This window comes from Zootoca vivipara, chromosome 6 (assembly GCF_965207765.1).
Source record: "Zootoca vivipara chromosome 6, rZooViv2.hap1.1, whole genome shotgun sequence".
Classification (NCBI taxonomy): Eukaryota; Metazoa; Chordata; class Lepidosauria; order Squamata; family Lacertidae; genus Zootoca; species Zootoca vivipara.
This window is the reverse complement of record NC_142589.1, coordinates 49,590,180-49,603,856: the sequence shown is the minus strand read 5'-3', so window position 1 is coordinate 49,603,856 and position 13,677 is coordinate 49,590,180. Positions and strand designations below refer to the sequence as shown.

At 48.0% G+C, this 13,677-nt stretch overlaps 1 protein-coding gene across 6 annotated transcripts in view; it reads left to right on the top strand.

Moving 5' to 3' along the window:
- Positions 1–11,558, top strand: part of NDRG4 (NDRG family member 4) — a 55,885-nt gene extending 44,327 nt beyond the window's left edge. For 3 of the 6 annotated variants that reach the window (XM_035118911.3, XM_035118909.3, XM_035118913.3), the window contains 7 exons: positions 975–1,031; positions 1,126–1,177; positions 2,323–2,370; positions 3,436–3,471; positions 4,341–4,392; positions 5,940–5,978; positions 8,198–11,558. In XM_035118911.3, the coding sequence (XP_034974802.1) occupies positions 975–1,031; positions 1,126–1,177; positions 2,323–2,370; positions 3,436–3,471; positions 4,341–4,392; positions 5,940–5,978; positions 8,198–8,358 (445 nt within the window). In that variant the 3' untranslated portion in view covers positions 8,359–11,558. The remainder of the gene's footprint in view (positions 1–974; positions 1,032–1,125; positions 1,178–2,322; positions 2,371–3,435; positions 3,472–4,340; positions 4,393–5,939; positions 5,979–8,197) is intronic. The other 3 variants (XM_088672099.1, XM_035118910.3, XM_035118914.3) reach the window with 1 other exon arrangement.
- The last annotated feature ends 2,119 nt before the right edge of the window (positions 11,559–13,677 follow it).

Here is a 13,677-nt window from a genome sequence, read left to right as displayed (position 1 = left end):
AGCCTCAAAGCGGTTTACAAAAATAATAAAACAATAACATTATTAATAAAAAGAAGAAGTTAAAAACAACTCTTTTAAGCTTATTCAAAAAGGAATTAAATTCAACGATAAACTAACAACCAGATGAAACCACATGTCAACATTCTACATATCTGGATAGCCTTGCCTAAACAAAGATGTTTTTCAAAGGCACAAAAAATAGTGCAGTGAAGACACCTGCCTGATGTCAATAGGCAGGGAGTTCCAAAGTGTGTACTTTATGTTGTGCTTCTGTTTTTAATTATATTGTCTCATTGGTGTTTTTTTTGTTACATTTTTATACACTCCACAGATATATATATTTTTAAGTATGTGGTTTACAAATGCTCTTAAATAAACCCATTTCAGAAAGAAAATGAAGGACTGGGTTGATTTCCTAGCAGCCCTCACCTACTCCCTTATAATTTCCACGTAGTGAACATTTCTTCCCTCTCATTTATTCCTGAAATAATCCCCTTGATAGCTTGGCAAAAGTGGTGCCTTGGAGTTAGGAGCTAGGTCTGAAGGTCCTAGTTCCAGGGTTTGCCAACCTGGTTCCCTCCAGATTCTTTGGACTACAACTCCCATCAGCCTCAACCTGAGAGTTGTAGTCCAAAACTTTTGGAGGGCACTAGGTTGGCAAAGCCTGCTCCAAGTTGCCAACCACCATTGTAGAAAGCGAGACTGGAGGACCATGAAGCTGCACTGAGTCCTGAACGCACCCCATGGCAATTTAGAGCCCAGCAGATCTAGTCATAAAAATCCCCTAAAACCAAGCAAATTTCCTATGCTTGATTGAGAGTTTCTTGCAGAATTTTACAAATACGTTGTAAATAAAAGGTGAAACGCCACGGTGTGATGCAAATATTGTAGTCCTGCTGAACTCACACATAGCACAGTGGCAGAGCCCCTGCAGGTTTGTCTGCTTCAATTAAAAATCCTAATTTTTTCCTCAGTCGCAGAGACCTGGACATTAACCGACCTGGGAGCATCCCGAACGCCAAGACACTCCGGTAAGCCACTGATTTGCTCCAGGGAGGATGAGGAGGGGCCCCGAGCAGAGCAGGTCTCCCCTGCTAATCATGTTTCTCCCCTTGGGGTTTGCAGCTGCCCAGTGATGCTGGTGGTGGGTGATAATGCACCGGCCGAAGATGGCGTGGTGAGTAAGGAGCTAAGCCCCAAAGAGTTAATCTTCCCTGCTTGAATGATGTCTGGGACCAAGCTCATAGCATGGGTTTGTCCTTCCCCTAGACTGCAAGCTTGTCTCTTCTTTGAAGGCTGGTGGGGGAGGCGGTTGGCAGGTACAGTATTTAAGAACAACTAGAGGCCTCCTGAGGATGCCTTTGCAGACTTCAGACTTGCCTTTCACGCATTCTGTTTTGTTTGGTGTGACTGATTTGGCCACTTTGTTCAAATTGGTTTGTGAAATGCAGTGGTGGATAAACATCCCAGCATGAAGCACTTCCTGATACCCCATTGCCTGCTCTCTCCCCCTACCCAGGAAGCTTTGGGAAAGAGAAAGGGAGAGAGGGAGGGAGGGAGGGAGGGAGGGAGGGAGGGAGCTGCAACTCCCTTGGCTCCTAAGGGGATTTATTTATTTATTATTTATTGCATTTACATCCCACTTATTTTTTATTATTTTTATTTCATTGCATTTATATCCCACCTTTGTCTCCAAGGAGCTCAAGGTGGCGTATATGGTTCTACCCGCTCCTGATCTAATCCCCACAACAACCCTGTGAGGTAGGCTAGGCTGAGAGATGCAGTGATTGGCTCAAGGCCACCCTGTGAGCTTCATGGCCAAATGGGGATTTGAATCCCTGGTCTCTCAGGTCCTAGTCCAGCACTGTAACCCCTACACCACACCCCCTATCTTTATTGTTTGAGTCATGAGTGTTAGAAACGTTATGGTTAAATATCTGGAATGTCACATTCCTTTTATTTATTTTAATTGCTGTTGCCAAAGCTGTACACCACCCCCATTTTCCTGCTGTTTCCCTGTTTTGAGGGTTTACTGCAGCACTGAAGCTACGGGGAGGCTAGCCAGGTTTTTTGCCCCAGGTGAAGCTTCCAGAGGGGTGCCATTGAGGCTCCCAGCCTGTGTGTGTGTGCGTGCACAAATGTGCAAGGGGTTTCCAAACTGGGTCTTTGACCTGGGTGAAATAAAGCCTAATTTCGTCCATGGTGTACTGAACCTCTGAGGCTGATAGTGTTGGCTGCTGGGTCACCCCACGTGCAGGGCAGGTGATGCTTGTGCTTCTGGACTTGATGCTATTTTGAAACTCTGACTTTGCTGTTTGTTAGGTTGAATGCAACTCCAAACTGGATCCAACCACCACCACTTTCCTGAAGGTGAGATAGAGGACTAGTAGTACCTTGTAGGCACAAGGAAGGGCAAGTCTTCAGGACAAGCCCCTTAATCCCTAGTCCGCTCTCCCCCACCCCTAAATCTCATTCTGAGTAAGTGATTTTGATTCCATCCAAATTTGCTCTCCCCTTCTTCCTCCCACTCGACTCTTAAGGGCCAAGGACAAAGGTGCAATGTCTTATGTATCTATACCCCCAAACCCAATTGAAAATAGGAACCATTGAGACACCCAGTGGGGATGGTGGTGCTTACCCCCACTTACTTATGAGCCACAGTTCTGGAGATGATATACAGTATAATAGGAGCTACAGGCATTGCACAGATGTCTTACAGCACAGGGTGGAAGACCACCAGCAGGGGGCACTCTAGTTCTGGATATCTTGCATTTAAGAGGAGTGAAGAGGTTGACCCACAAGACCCGTACTGACTCTGTGATTGGTGCAACTTGGGCTGGGCGCTTCCTGCTCTTTGGGAAGGGGAGTGGGGAGGCTGTTTCAGAAGCCACAGCCCTTCATTAGACATCATGGCAGCCTAGCCTTTCTAAAAAGGGATAGGACTTGAAGCACAGTGTGTCAGCCCTTCCCTTCATCTTTGTGCTTGCAAAAGCTGCTGCTGCTCTTCCAGTTGTCTTTCTCCAAATGGAGTTCTGAGGCTGGAAGAGGCAGCCCTTCTGCTTGCCTTCCCCACCCACAACAGATAGGGATTTGGCACCTGAGCCTCCTAATGTCTAGCTTTCCTTTCACTAGCTGAGGATGTCGGCCATCTTGAAAAGATGGTGGGCATCCCTGGTTGGTTGTCTGGTACAGAGTGGCATTGACTAAAGCCAATGGAAGCTGGGATTCGCAGGCACCAGGCCCAGCAGTGACTCAGGGGCCCCTTAAGTCTGTACTCAAAGCCTAACCCAACCTTCTGCCTTCCTGATGTTTTGGACTGCAACTCCCTTCAGCCCCAGATAATGACTGGGTGATGGATGCAGTTGAGGGGAGGAGGCTGGTCACCTGGAAGGGAAGGTGAAGCTTCTCTGACTCAAAACTCTGTTTTCCACCCAGATGGCTGATTCTGGTGGGCTCCCTCAAGTCACACAGGTGAGTTCTTCCTCTTCCTCCATTCTCTTGTTCATTAGAAGACCTTCTGTGGAGCTCAGAAACCTCCGTCTGGGTGTGCCTGGGCACTTAGGCTGGGTGCAATTCTCCCACCTCTTCATTTCACCCAAAGCTCCCTGAGTTGCGTCCTGCTCTAGGATTAGTTGTTGCAGGGACGCTGTTTTGAAGAAAATCCACATTTTGGTTCAAAGCAGTTTAAAGCAAGGTAAAGGTAAAGGGACCCCTGACCATTAGGTCCAGTCGTGACCGACTCTGGGGTTGCGTGCTCATCTCGCGTTATTGGCCGAGGGAGCCGGCGTACAGCTTCCAGGTCATGTGGCCAGCATGACAAAGCCACTTCTGGCGAACCAGAGCAGCACACGGAAACGCCGTTTACCTTCCCGCTGTAGCGGTTCCTATTTATCTACTTGCATTTTGACATGCTTTCGAACTGCTAGGTTGGCAGGAGCTGGGACCAAGCAACGGGAGCTCACCCCGTCACAGGGATTCGAACCGCCGACCTTCTGATCAGCAAGTCCTAGGCTCAGTGGTTTAACCACAGCGCCACCTGGGTCCCCAGTTTAAAGCAAAGCAAAACCCAAATATCTCTGCCCCCCTTTTGCTTGGTGATGGGGAGCTTGTGCAACTGGACGGGGCAGGGGGAGGAGGGGGAAAATAAATATAAGATCAGCATTTAGATTCACAAACAGAATACAGAATCTGAATTTTAAAAGCTCAGATTCAGAAGATACTGGGCCTATCCACATGTGTCTAGCTTGATGCACACACCCACACCCACTATTTTTGCAATGCCTGGTTGTAGGTGTTTTTCTTTCTGTTTTTCATCCGCATCCCTCTGATTTCTTGAACAGCCTGGAAAACTGACGGAAGCATTCAAGTACTTCCTTCAAGGGATGGGCTACAGTAAGTATTTGTATAGTTTGACGGATCAGTGTGCTCAAAAACTGTGTTTGTGTAACTGAGGGATTGTAAGAGATGTTCATGTGTTTGTAATTGGAGAGTGTAGAAGCAGGTGACTCAGCAGAGGATAAATTCGTTTGGTCTATATTTGTAATGAACTGGCCTAATTTGTACCTCCCAGAGTAATATTCGGATGAGAGTATAATGATTCTTTGGATTTCACACTTGGTCAGTATCTGAATTTTATGATGCCATTGTCAGCTCAAAGAGTGTACCAAAACATGTATTTTAGGATAAAGCATGTTTTAAAATGCATACATAAGACTCATATGGGTTTAAATTTTTATTTTGTGATAAATTCAGAGTCAAATATGTATTTAAATATGGGTTTTTCCATGGACAGAATGGACTTATGAGCAAACACTGGCAAAACTGGCACATACTAGATATAGATTGATCCACCCAGCCCTTCTCAGCTCAGACTGTGACCACATTTAAAGCTGTATTGTTCCATTATAAACAGTCCTAGGTTCTTAAGGGTGGTGAGAGCTATTAAAAGACTCCTATCCCCCCTCCCCCTCCAAGCTACAATTTCCAGAGTAGTTTAACAATCATTCTTTCTTCCTTGGGAACTCCAGCTCTATGAGGGGAATAGGGGTTTCCCAATAACTCTCAGCAGCACCCTTAACAAAATACAGCCCCCAGAATTCTTTGGGGGAAGCCATGACTGTTCAATTGGAATGCTACTGCTTTAAATATATAGTGTAGGTGTGGTCTCTATGCATTTAACGTGCTCCCATGTGTCCCCACTTCAGCCCCAAACAGATTACTAGCCCTGTTGTTGAGAGCCTGCTCCTGGACAAGGTTCCTCCATCAAGGGCCCATGGCCTGCTGGATGTGCCATACAGAGGCAATGAGCAGTTAGTGTGTTTATGATTAAGGAAATGGGTGTGTTTGGGTGTTCTTTGCCTGATACTTCCCAGTTCTGTGCATGTCTCTGACACCATGAGAACAACTTACAGTCAGTTCCAGGCTTGGGAATTAGCACCTGGAGTGTGGCCAGGGTTTTGCATCAGAGAGGTGGGTGAAGATGTCAGAACCCAAAGGGCATTTGCACTTCTTTCAGTGTGGATTTAAAGACCCATTATCTGCCAACCATTTCAGATCTGTTCTTCTCTTCTCCCAGTCCTGATCACCCTGGTCAGAGAGAGCTTGGCCTGAGCGACATTAGGTATCTCAGAAATAAATGATAAACAAAAATCATAGAAGCATGGACTTGGAAGGGTCCCAAAGGGTCATCTAGTTCAGTCTCTCCAATGCAGGAATAATTTGTATGTGTGAAATTCTTCCTGCCTTCTCTGTCTCTGTCTCTTTTTCTCTCTCTGGTTATCGGTTGTGATGTTCTTGTCTTGTTTTTCTGCTGCTGATCAGACAAGCCTTGAATGTGTGATGTTCCCCCCCCAAAAAAAGCCTCTCTTGCCCTCCCAACCCTCAACCAGACTCTCTTTGCTTCCACCTCCTACTCAACCTCCCCTCCATATCTCTCTTAGTTGCCTACCTGAAGGACCGAAGGCTGAGTGGAGGATCAGGTATCCCCTACCCCTAATGTCTGCTCACTGTCACATCCACATGCTGCATGTACCCTCCGCCCCCGCCCTCTCCTTATTGTGCATTGCTGCTGTACAGAGTGTGCTTTTCTGCTGCAGCTTCCATAGCTGGTCCTGCAGTATAGAGACAGGCAAGTAAACAGGCAACTGAGGCTGACTGAAAAAGAAGCATCGGCCCTCCCCCTGCTGCATCTGTAGCATGACTCACACACTATGGGAAGCGCACAGCTATGTCATTCCAATGGTGTTTGTTGAAACAGTTTCCCCCCAAAAAAAGATTTGCCGCTGTGCTTTCTAAGGCAGCCTCCCTCATTCTGGTGCTCTGCAGGTGTTTCAGACTGCAACTTCCATCAATCCCAGCTTCCTATGGCCACACTGACTGGGGCTAATGGGAGCTGTGGTCTGAAACATCTGGGAGGTACCAGCTTGCAGGAAGCTGTCCAAAAGCATCCTGAGTGTGTTGTTGGTGTGATACCTTCCTGCTGGTAGTCACATCTTCCCACAGAGAGATGCAACAGCCAGGTTTTTTGGCAGCAGTGTCACACCTGACTGAATCCTAAAACACGCAGTTCCTGGGGGTTTGCAATTTCTCCTCAACAGCCACGCATGTGCACTTACAAATCCTAGAGTGTCCCTCTTGGAAGATTTATTTTTTTATTTTTTTAAAGAGGTTAATGACCAGGTGTGGCATTTTCACATGTCTTGCAATTACGAGTGCACCCATGACTCCTTGGATTTTGTGCATATTGGTGCAGAAAGGGAATTGTGCTCAGCTGAACTGCAGAGTTGGGCGGATGCACAAGAGCGGAGTCAGCATGGCCCTTGACTAGCATGGGATGTAAGACCATGCCAAAAGGAGAAAAGGTATCAATAGGAGGAGAGAGGGCCTATCAACAACTACTAGCCACGATGGGCTGTTCTGCCTCCACAACCAGAGGCAGCAATACTTCTGAATACCTGTTGGTGAAAACAAGCGGAGGAGAGAGTGCTGTTGTGCTGGGGTCCTGCTTGCTGGTTTCCTGCAAGCATCTGCTTAGCTGCTGAGATGTTGGGGATTGTGTGTCAGTGGCAGAGCAGGGCACACAGGAGGTGCATCCAGGTGCAGAGTGTCACTTTGCTTCCTTCCCTGTCCCACCACAGCCCTACCTGCTCCCTAGTTCTGATGGTCACCTGTGCCTCTTGCAGCGGTGAGGGGAGGAAAAAAGGGGTGTGTGATGGAACCTCAGAACAGTGGTGGAAGAATTTATTTTGCAACTTGACATGTCCCATGTGTGTTTTGGCACTCTGCAGTCTTCGGGAGCAACTGTTGTGGCTGTTTGCTTAGGCCAGGGGTGGCCTCCCCTGCAGCCCTCCAGATGTTGCTGGACCCTGACCACCATCATCCCTAGCCTTTGGCCAGGTTGGCTGAGAGGGCAGATGGCAATCACAGGGCCTGAGCGGGCTCCTGTACTTAGAGCGCATCATTCTGAAATTCTTCACACAAGCCATTGTCTAGCAAGCCACCCACTGTCTCCCCGCAATCAGCTTGGCCATGTCTTTGGGGTGTGATTGCTGGGCTGGTTTGTCTGCCTTCCACAACCTGGTGCCTTCCAGATGTTTTGGACCAGGCACCCCCAAACTGCGGCCCTCCAGATGTTTTGACCTACAACTCCCATGATCCTGAGCTAAGAGGAGCAATTGGTCAGGGATGATGGGAATTGTAGTCCAAAACATCTGGAGGGCCGAAGTTTGGGGATGCCTGTTTTGGACTATGAGTTCATGGAGGAGAGGGTGATCAATGGCTACTAGCCAAAATGGCTCTGCTCTGCTTCCACAGTCAGAAGCAGTAATGCTAGAAAACCAGTTGCTGGAAATCACAGGAGGGGAGAGTATTCTGGTGTTCAGTTTCCAGTTTCCCACAGGCATCTACCGTATGAGAACAGAATGCTGGACTAGATGGGCCATTGACATGATCCAGCAAGCTCTTTTTGTGCCCTTGTGTTCTTATGCTTCAAGAGTTGGTGCATGGCTAGGGCTTGAGTGGCTGAAGGCTGCTGGGCTTTAGGCGCCCTCCGAGGCCAGGGGCTTGATGTTGCTTCTTCCCTCTCCTGTGGCAGCTTTGCTCGTCTTTGTGGCGCTCGCTCCGCCTGGACCCTACCTGGTTCGCTTTTTGTCCCTGGCAGAAGCATTGATGCTCTCTCTCTTTCTTTCTCTCCCCGTAGTGCCCTCTGCCAGTATGACGCGCCTGGCCCGCTCCCGTACGGCTTCCCTCACCAGCGCCAGCTCTGTGGAGGGCGGGGGCAACCGCCCAAGAGCCTGCACCCACTCGGAGAGCAGCGAGGCCATGGGGCAGATCAACCACACCATGGAGGTGTCCTGCTGAGCGCCTCCACCTTACTCCTCCTCGCTGTCTTCTTCACGGGTGACCTCGAGGGCCCACTCATCCAGCCACTCTCCAGCTGGCTCCATCCCCTGCGGCTTCCTGTGGCTTTAATTTCTTTTGCCGTCTTTCTTTTCCTTTCACATTACGGAATACTAAGTTGGGAGGGGGGCATAGGGAGAGTGGGAAGCAGCAGCAGTAGCAGCAGCTTGATGTCAACAGCCACCTCCACCCATAGGCCCAGGTACCATTTTGAACCAGGGAGATTCCCTTGGGTTGGTTTCTAGCTGGCTTGGAAGTGGCAAGCATGTCCCTCTGCACAGCTTGAGGCAAGGCGAGCAGGAGGGATGTTTTACACCTGCCTAGCCCAGGTGCCTCTTCTCCAGAAAAGCCTATAACCCAGTGAGTCAGAAGGGGGAGAGTGTTCTCGTGGGCCCTTCGCCTTAGATGCCCAACTATTAATCCACAATGTACCCATGCAGTGGTTTACTTAGTTTATTTATTTTCAGACACTTATATCCCTCCTTTTCCTCCAAGGAGCTGAAGGTGGCACACACGGTTCACCCCTCCTCATTTCATCCCCACAACAACCCTGTGAAGTAGGCTAGTTGAGAGAGGCAGTGACTGGCCCAAGGTCCTCGCCTGACACTCCAACCACTTTACAGCACTGGTTCAGGATGGAGGGATATTGCAACCTTGAAGGCAAATGCCTCTTAGTTTCTACCCTTCTCTTTGGCCTTGGAGCACAGGCTTTTTAGTTCCACAGCTTTGGAAAGCCTTTTTGGTGGTTGACTCTTTTGCTGGCAGGTTTTGTTGGGAAGACAATGGAAATTGGGGCTTGACTGGATAGGAACATGCACATAGAGTCAAGCCGTTTCTCCAGCTGCTGTAGAAAACCATCCAGGGGCTCCTATTGCATTACAGTATTTCCTTCCCCTACATGTAAATTCAGTCAAAAGCAGGAAGTGAGAAGTTGTGCCCCCCCCCATACAAGGAATGAGCAGCTGGACTTTCCAAGCATAAGGGGTAGGGAAAGGTTATAGTTGGTTTTAGGATTTGTTTGGGGTTTCCTCAAGCCTTTTAACCAGTGCTATAAATGGCCTTTGGGTAAAACTTGTTGCAATATAAGCTGCCCCCACTACCATCACTTATTTTTTTTTTAAAAAAAAAGACAATCAGTGGCAGGAATCAAAAACACAAGGGCACATTTACGCATGTTGTGGCTTTCCTCTCAGGAATCATAGATTCTTGATACTCTTGCCCAATAACTAACTGTCCCCAGGATCCTTCCCTTGAAGGAAACCCCTCTAGAAAGCAGTGCTGGGTTGTGCATATGCCTTTGGGCTCAGCAGGAATAAGTAGCAGAAGCTTATCCAGCCTCAAGGAGGGAAAACGGGGCCCAGGAACATGAGGGCATTTATTTAGTTATTTAAAATATTTGTTTCCTGTTCTTGGTCAACAGTCCCAGAGCAGAGTACATGAACTATTTTAAAACACGGCACAGAAAATAAAAACATATAAAAATATTCCCAACTAGGCAGGCCCTTGGGGTGTCGTACTCCAGCCCCTACTGTCCAGGATCAGCTCCTCGTTGCATTTGCAAGTTTTGAGGAGAAAGGCTTGTGTTGATGGGGATAAAGAGCTTCCTCCCCCAAAACAGCCCCATAGGGGACTGGTCACATCTCCTCCATGGTACCACCTGTATGAAAAAAAAGGTAGCCTCTTGGAAGGTCCTGATCCCGAAGTTTTGTCTGTGGCCCCCTCTGCTCCTCAAGGATGTGATGGATCATGTGAAGGTGCTGGGATATCTGCCCCTAGACTGTGCCTGTCCACATTCGATGCTGTATCTACTGAAGTTCTACTCTGAGTAGAACTAGCACTGGATAAGAGGCCATTGTTCCAATTGACCCATACCGGTTGTTAATTTATTGAGGTCTTTCCATTTCAATTCATCTCAGAACCCCTTTCAGAGTTTTGGGGAGGAACAGTTAGCAAGAATTTGCCTTCGCATTTCTCCTCAAGTTCCGCACATTCATGCCTTTGAAGCGGCCAGTCTCCCTACTCGCTCTGCATTACTGTAAGCCTGCTATTGACGTGAAACCAGAAAGGCTCTTGTCCATGCCACTCTGGGTTCCAAAGGAGCCAATATACCTTCCATTTCCTTTCCCCAAACAGCTGCTGGACCACCCAGCCAATTGTTCTTGCTGAATCCCAAATGCATCCTTACCGTGTCCTGATCTCATGTCAGACACTCAGTTCTTTTTACTGATGAAACACCACACGCACCCACCCACCCACATCACCAATCTTGCGCGTCACTGCGTTTCCACGCAAGCAAAGAGCTTGAAGTGGGGTTTGGCCCAAAGAGCAACAAGCAGCTTGCGAGGAGGTCTGTCTCGCCTCTCTGCTACTCTGCAGGCTTTGCACCTGACTTTCTCGCTCCTGACAGTGCGCACGTCAAGGGGTATATATGTGTGCGTAGCCAGGCATCTTTGCATTTAAATGGTTTGATGTTGCCACAACCAGTCCAGACACACTCCCTGTTTGATGTAATCCTCTAATCTCAGACTCTTTTATTCTGTGTGCTTCCTTCTGAACTTTAAATATGAATGACTGAAGGCTACAAGGATCCTCTTTTACTGTAGATCAGCTTTTGCCAACCTGGGACCCTCCAGAGGTTGTTGTATTACAACTCCCATCAGCTCCTCAGCATCACAGAGCCAGGTGGGCTGGAGCTGAAGGAAGTTGCAGGAGAGAACACCTGCTGGAGGGCACCTGTTTGGAGGAGGCTGCTGTAGATATTGTTGCCTTTTTTCTTGATGTGTTCTTTCAGATGAGATAGATCTATAAATTCCTATATATAATATTTATCTTTGATTCCACCCCTACCATTTACTTGTAGCAATTGGCAACCAATGTGCAGTTTTTTCATTTGAAGGTGATCTAGCTATTACTGTAGGGTGGGGGTGGGGGGAATTGGATTTTTTTAAAGAAACATTTTCCTGATTAAGGTGGAATTTAATGGATTTCTTTTTTTCTGTATGAGGTGAAATGTAATATTTTTGTGCATGATGGTTGTTGATGCTCTCCGGTTGCATTGATGCCACAATATCTACAAAATGTAAAACAAGGCAAACAAACAAACCCATTGATGTAGAGAGGATTATTGTGTTGAAAATTAATAAAGATATTAAGATCAAGCAGACTCACTCTGCAGTGGAAGCGGCAGCTTATTCACAAGTGCCACATTTATTTATTTACTGTTAGCAGAACCCAATATATCAGGGTTGGGGAACCTTCCGAGCCCAGGGGCCAGATTGTGACCTCCCTTGAGGCAACTTGCAGGTGGGTGGAGCTTCCTACCTGTCAATCACCTGGTGTCATAATGAGATCAGACTACCTTTTTCTGTCTATTTTCCACAGCACTTTGGGGCTTCTGAAGAAATCCCCATTCAGAGCACTGAATATTTTTTACTTGCACCACCCCTCCCAAAAAGTTGTGTTGACACATGCCATGTGATAAAACACCTTTGCTTTGATTCAATCCATAAGCCAGTGGTTTTCAACCTGTGTGCCGTGGCACCCTGGAGTGCCTTTAATGATGGCCAGGGTGCTATGGGCAACACTGGTCTCTGTCCCTCTTTCCTTCCCTCCTTTCTCTGATGCTCTCTTGTGTCTCTGCCTCCCCAAGACTTGCACAGTTGTCTGTTGCAGCAGCCCTGGCTACATGCTCCCTAGGTGAATGGTGCCTCTGTGACTGGTCAGGGGCTGCTCCCCAGTCCCCTGTGGGGCAGTGTGAGGAGGCACCTCTCTTTGGGGGTGGGATGAGGGGCAGCTCAGACCAGGAGCAGCAGCTGTGGCTGCCCAGAGGACTCCCAAGGAGAGGGGAGAAGAGGCTGAGGGAACACTCCACAAGGGAGGGTGTTCGAAAAAGGAATGAGGGGCTGCCAGCTCTGCAGGCAAGGTGTGACATAATTAGGCTCCTCAGCCCCATAGGGGTGCTGCAGAAATAATGTAGTTGGTCAAGGGAGCCGTGGACCCAAAAAGCTTAAAAACCTTTGCCATAAGCAATTACATTTTCCAATGTGGTCTATGCCACCATCTGCCAATAATGTCCTCCTGCATTCTACTTAAGACAACAGGGCAGCCTCTATACAAAAGAATAAATGGACACAAATGGACATCAGAAATGACAATATCAATAAACATTTCCACTTCCTGGAACCCGCTATAATTGACATTAAGATGGCCATACTGGAACAAATGAATTTCAAAGGGAGACTGCAACCTGTAGATAATGTAATTATTACAACTGTTAATAGCAGAATACCCTCAGTGCTCTTCTGCATTTCCTCTCAGTGTTTACAATTCTCTTCCTCAACCATGTATGTTGGTTGTACAACCCAGGATGTAATGAGCTCATGCATCTGTTGAACTGGACTGCTGTCCACGAAAGCTTAAGCCATTATAATAAATGTGTTGGTCTCTGAAGTGCCCCAAGGCTCTGACTTGCTGCTTCTTGCCTTGATGCTCCAGGGTGAACACATCCAACAGCAACTCCTGCTCTCCTCTAACAACCAGGGGTGTGAGAATAGCCCACAAAGGAAGGTGACGGTAGAATGGGCAGCCCCCTGCCAAAGCACAATTGCTTCTTCTGTTTCCTTTGCCATATCTCAGGGGCGGGAAACACTTTTCATCCTAAGGGCCAGATCCCCTTGTGGGGAACCTTTCAGGGACCAGATCTGGCAGGGCCAGAGGCAAAAGTGGGAGGAGCAAGACATTTGACTCTTAACCTTTGTGCAGTAGGCTCCCTTGCAGTCATGCAAAACCCAGATTGCTACACATACACAAACGTCTCTCCATCCAGGCAAGTGAGAGGCCTTCTCACCATTCAAGAATATATTCTAGCCAAGGAGAAACGGTTGCTGTGGAGCAGGACCAATGAGCAGAACGAGAATGGTTTAAGGGAGACCTACGGGAAGTGTCAACTCTGCATGTGGGAACTGTGGAAAAAAGCATATTTGACTCCAGTCTGCCTTGCACATAAAACCAGAGTTGGTTCCCGCATGTAGCGAAAGAACTTACTGGCACTTGGGGTGGTATTGCACAAATGCTTAACTTTTGGAAAGAACCGAGAGCTCCGTCAGAGCCCCTGAAGAAGAGGAGCAGCAGCAGCAGCCCGGCTGGGGCAGAAGACGGAGCGAAGCGCCCCAGGGGGCTCTTTGGCGCACTGCCCGTGGTTGCTAAAAGCGGCTTTGTAACGATATCTTAAAAAACTAACGGGGCGGCCAGCGGAACTCCCTGCTACGAGGACACGGAGGA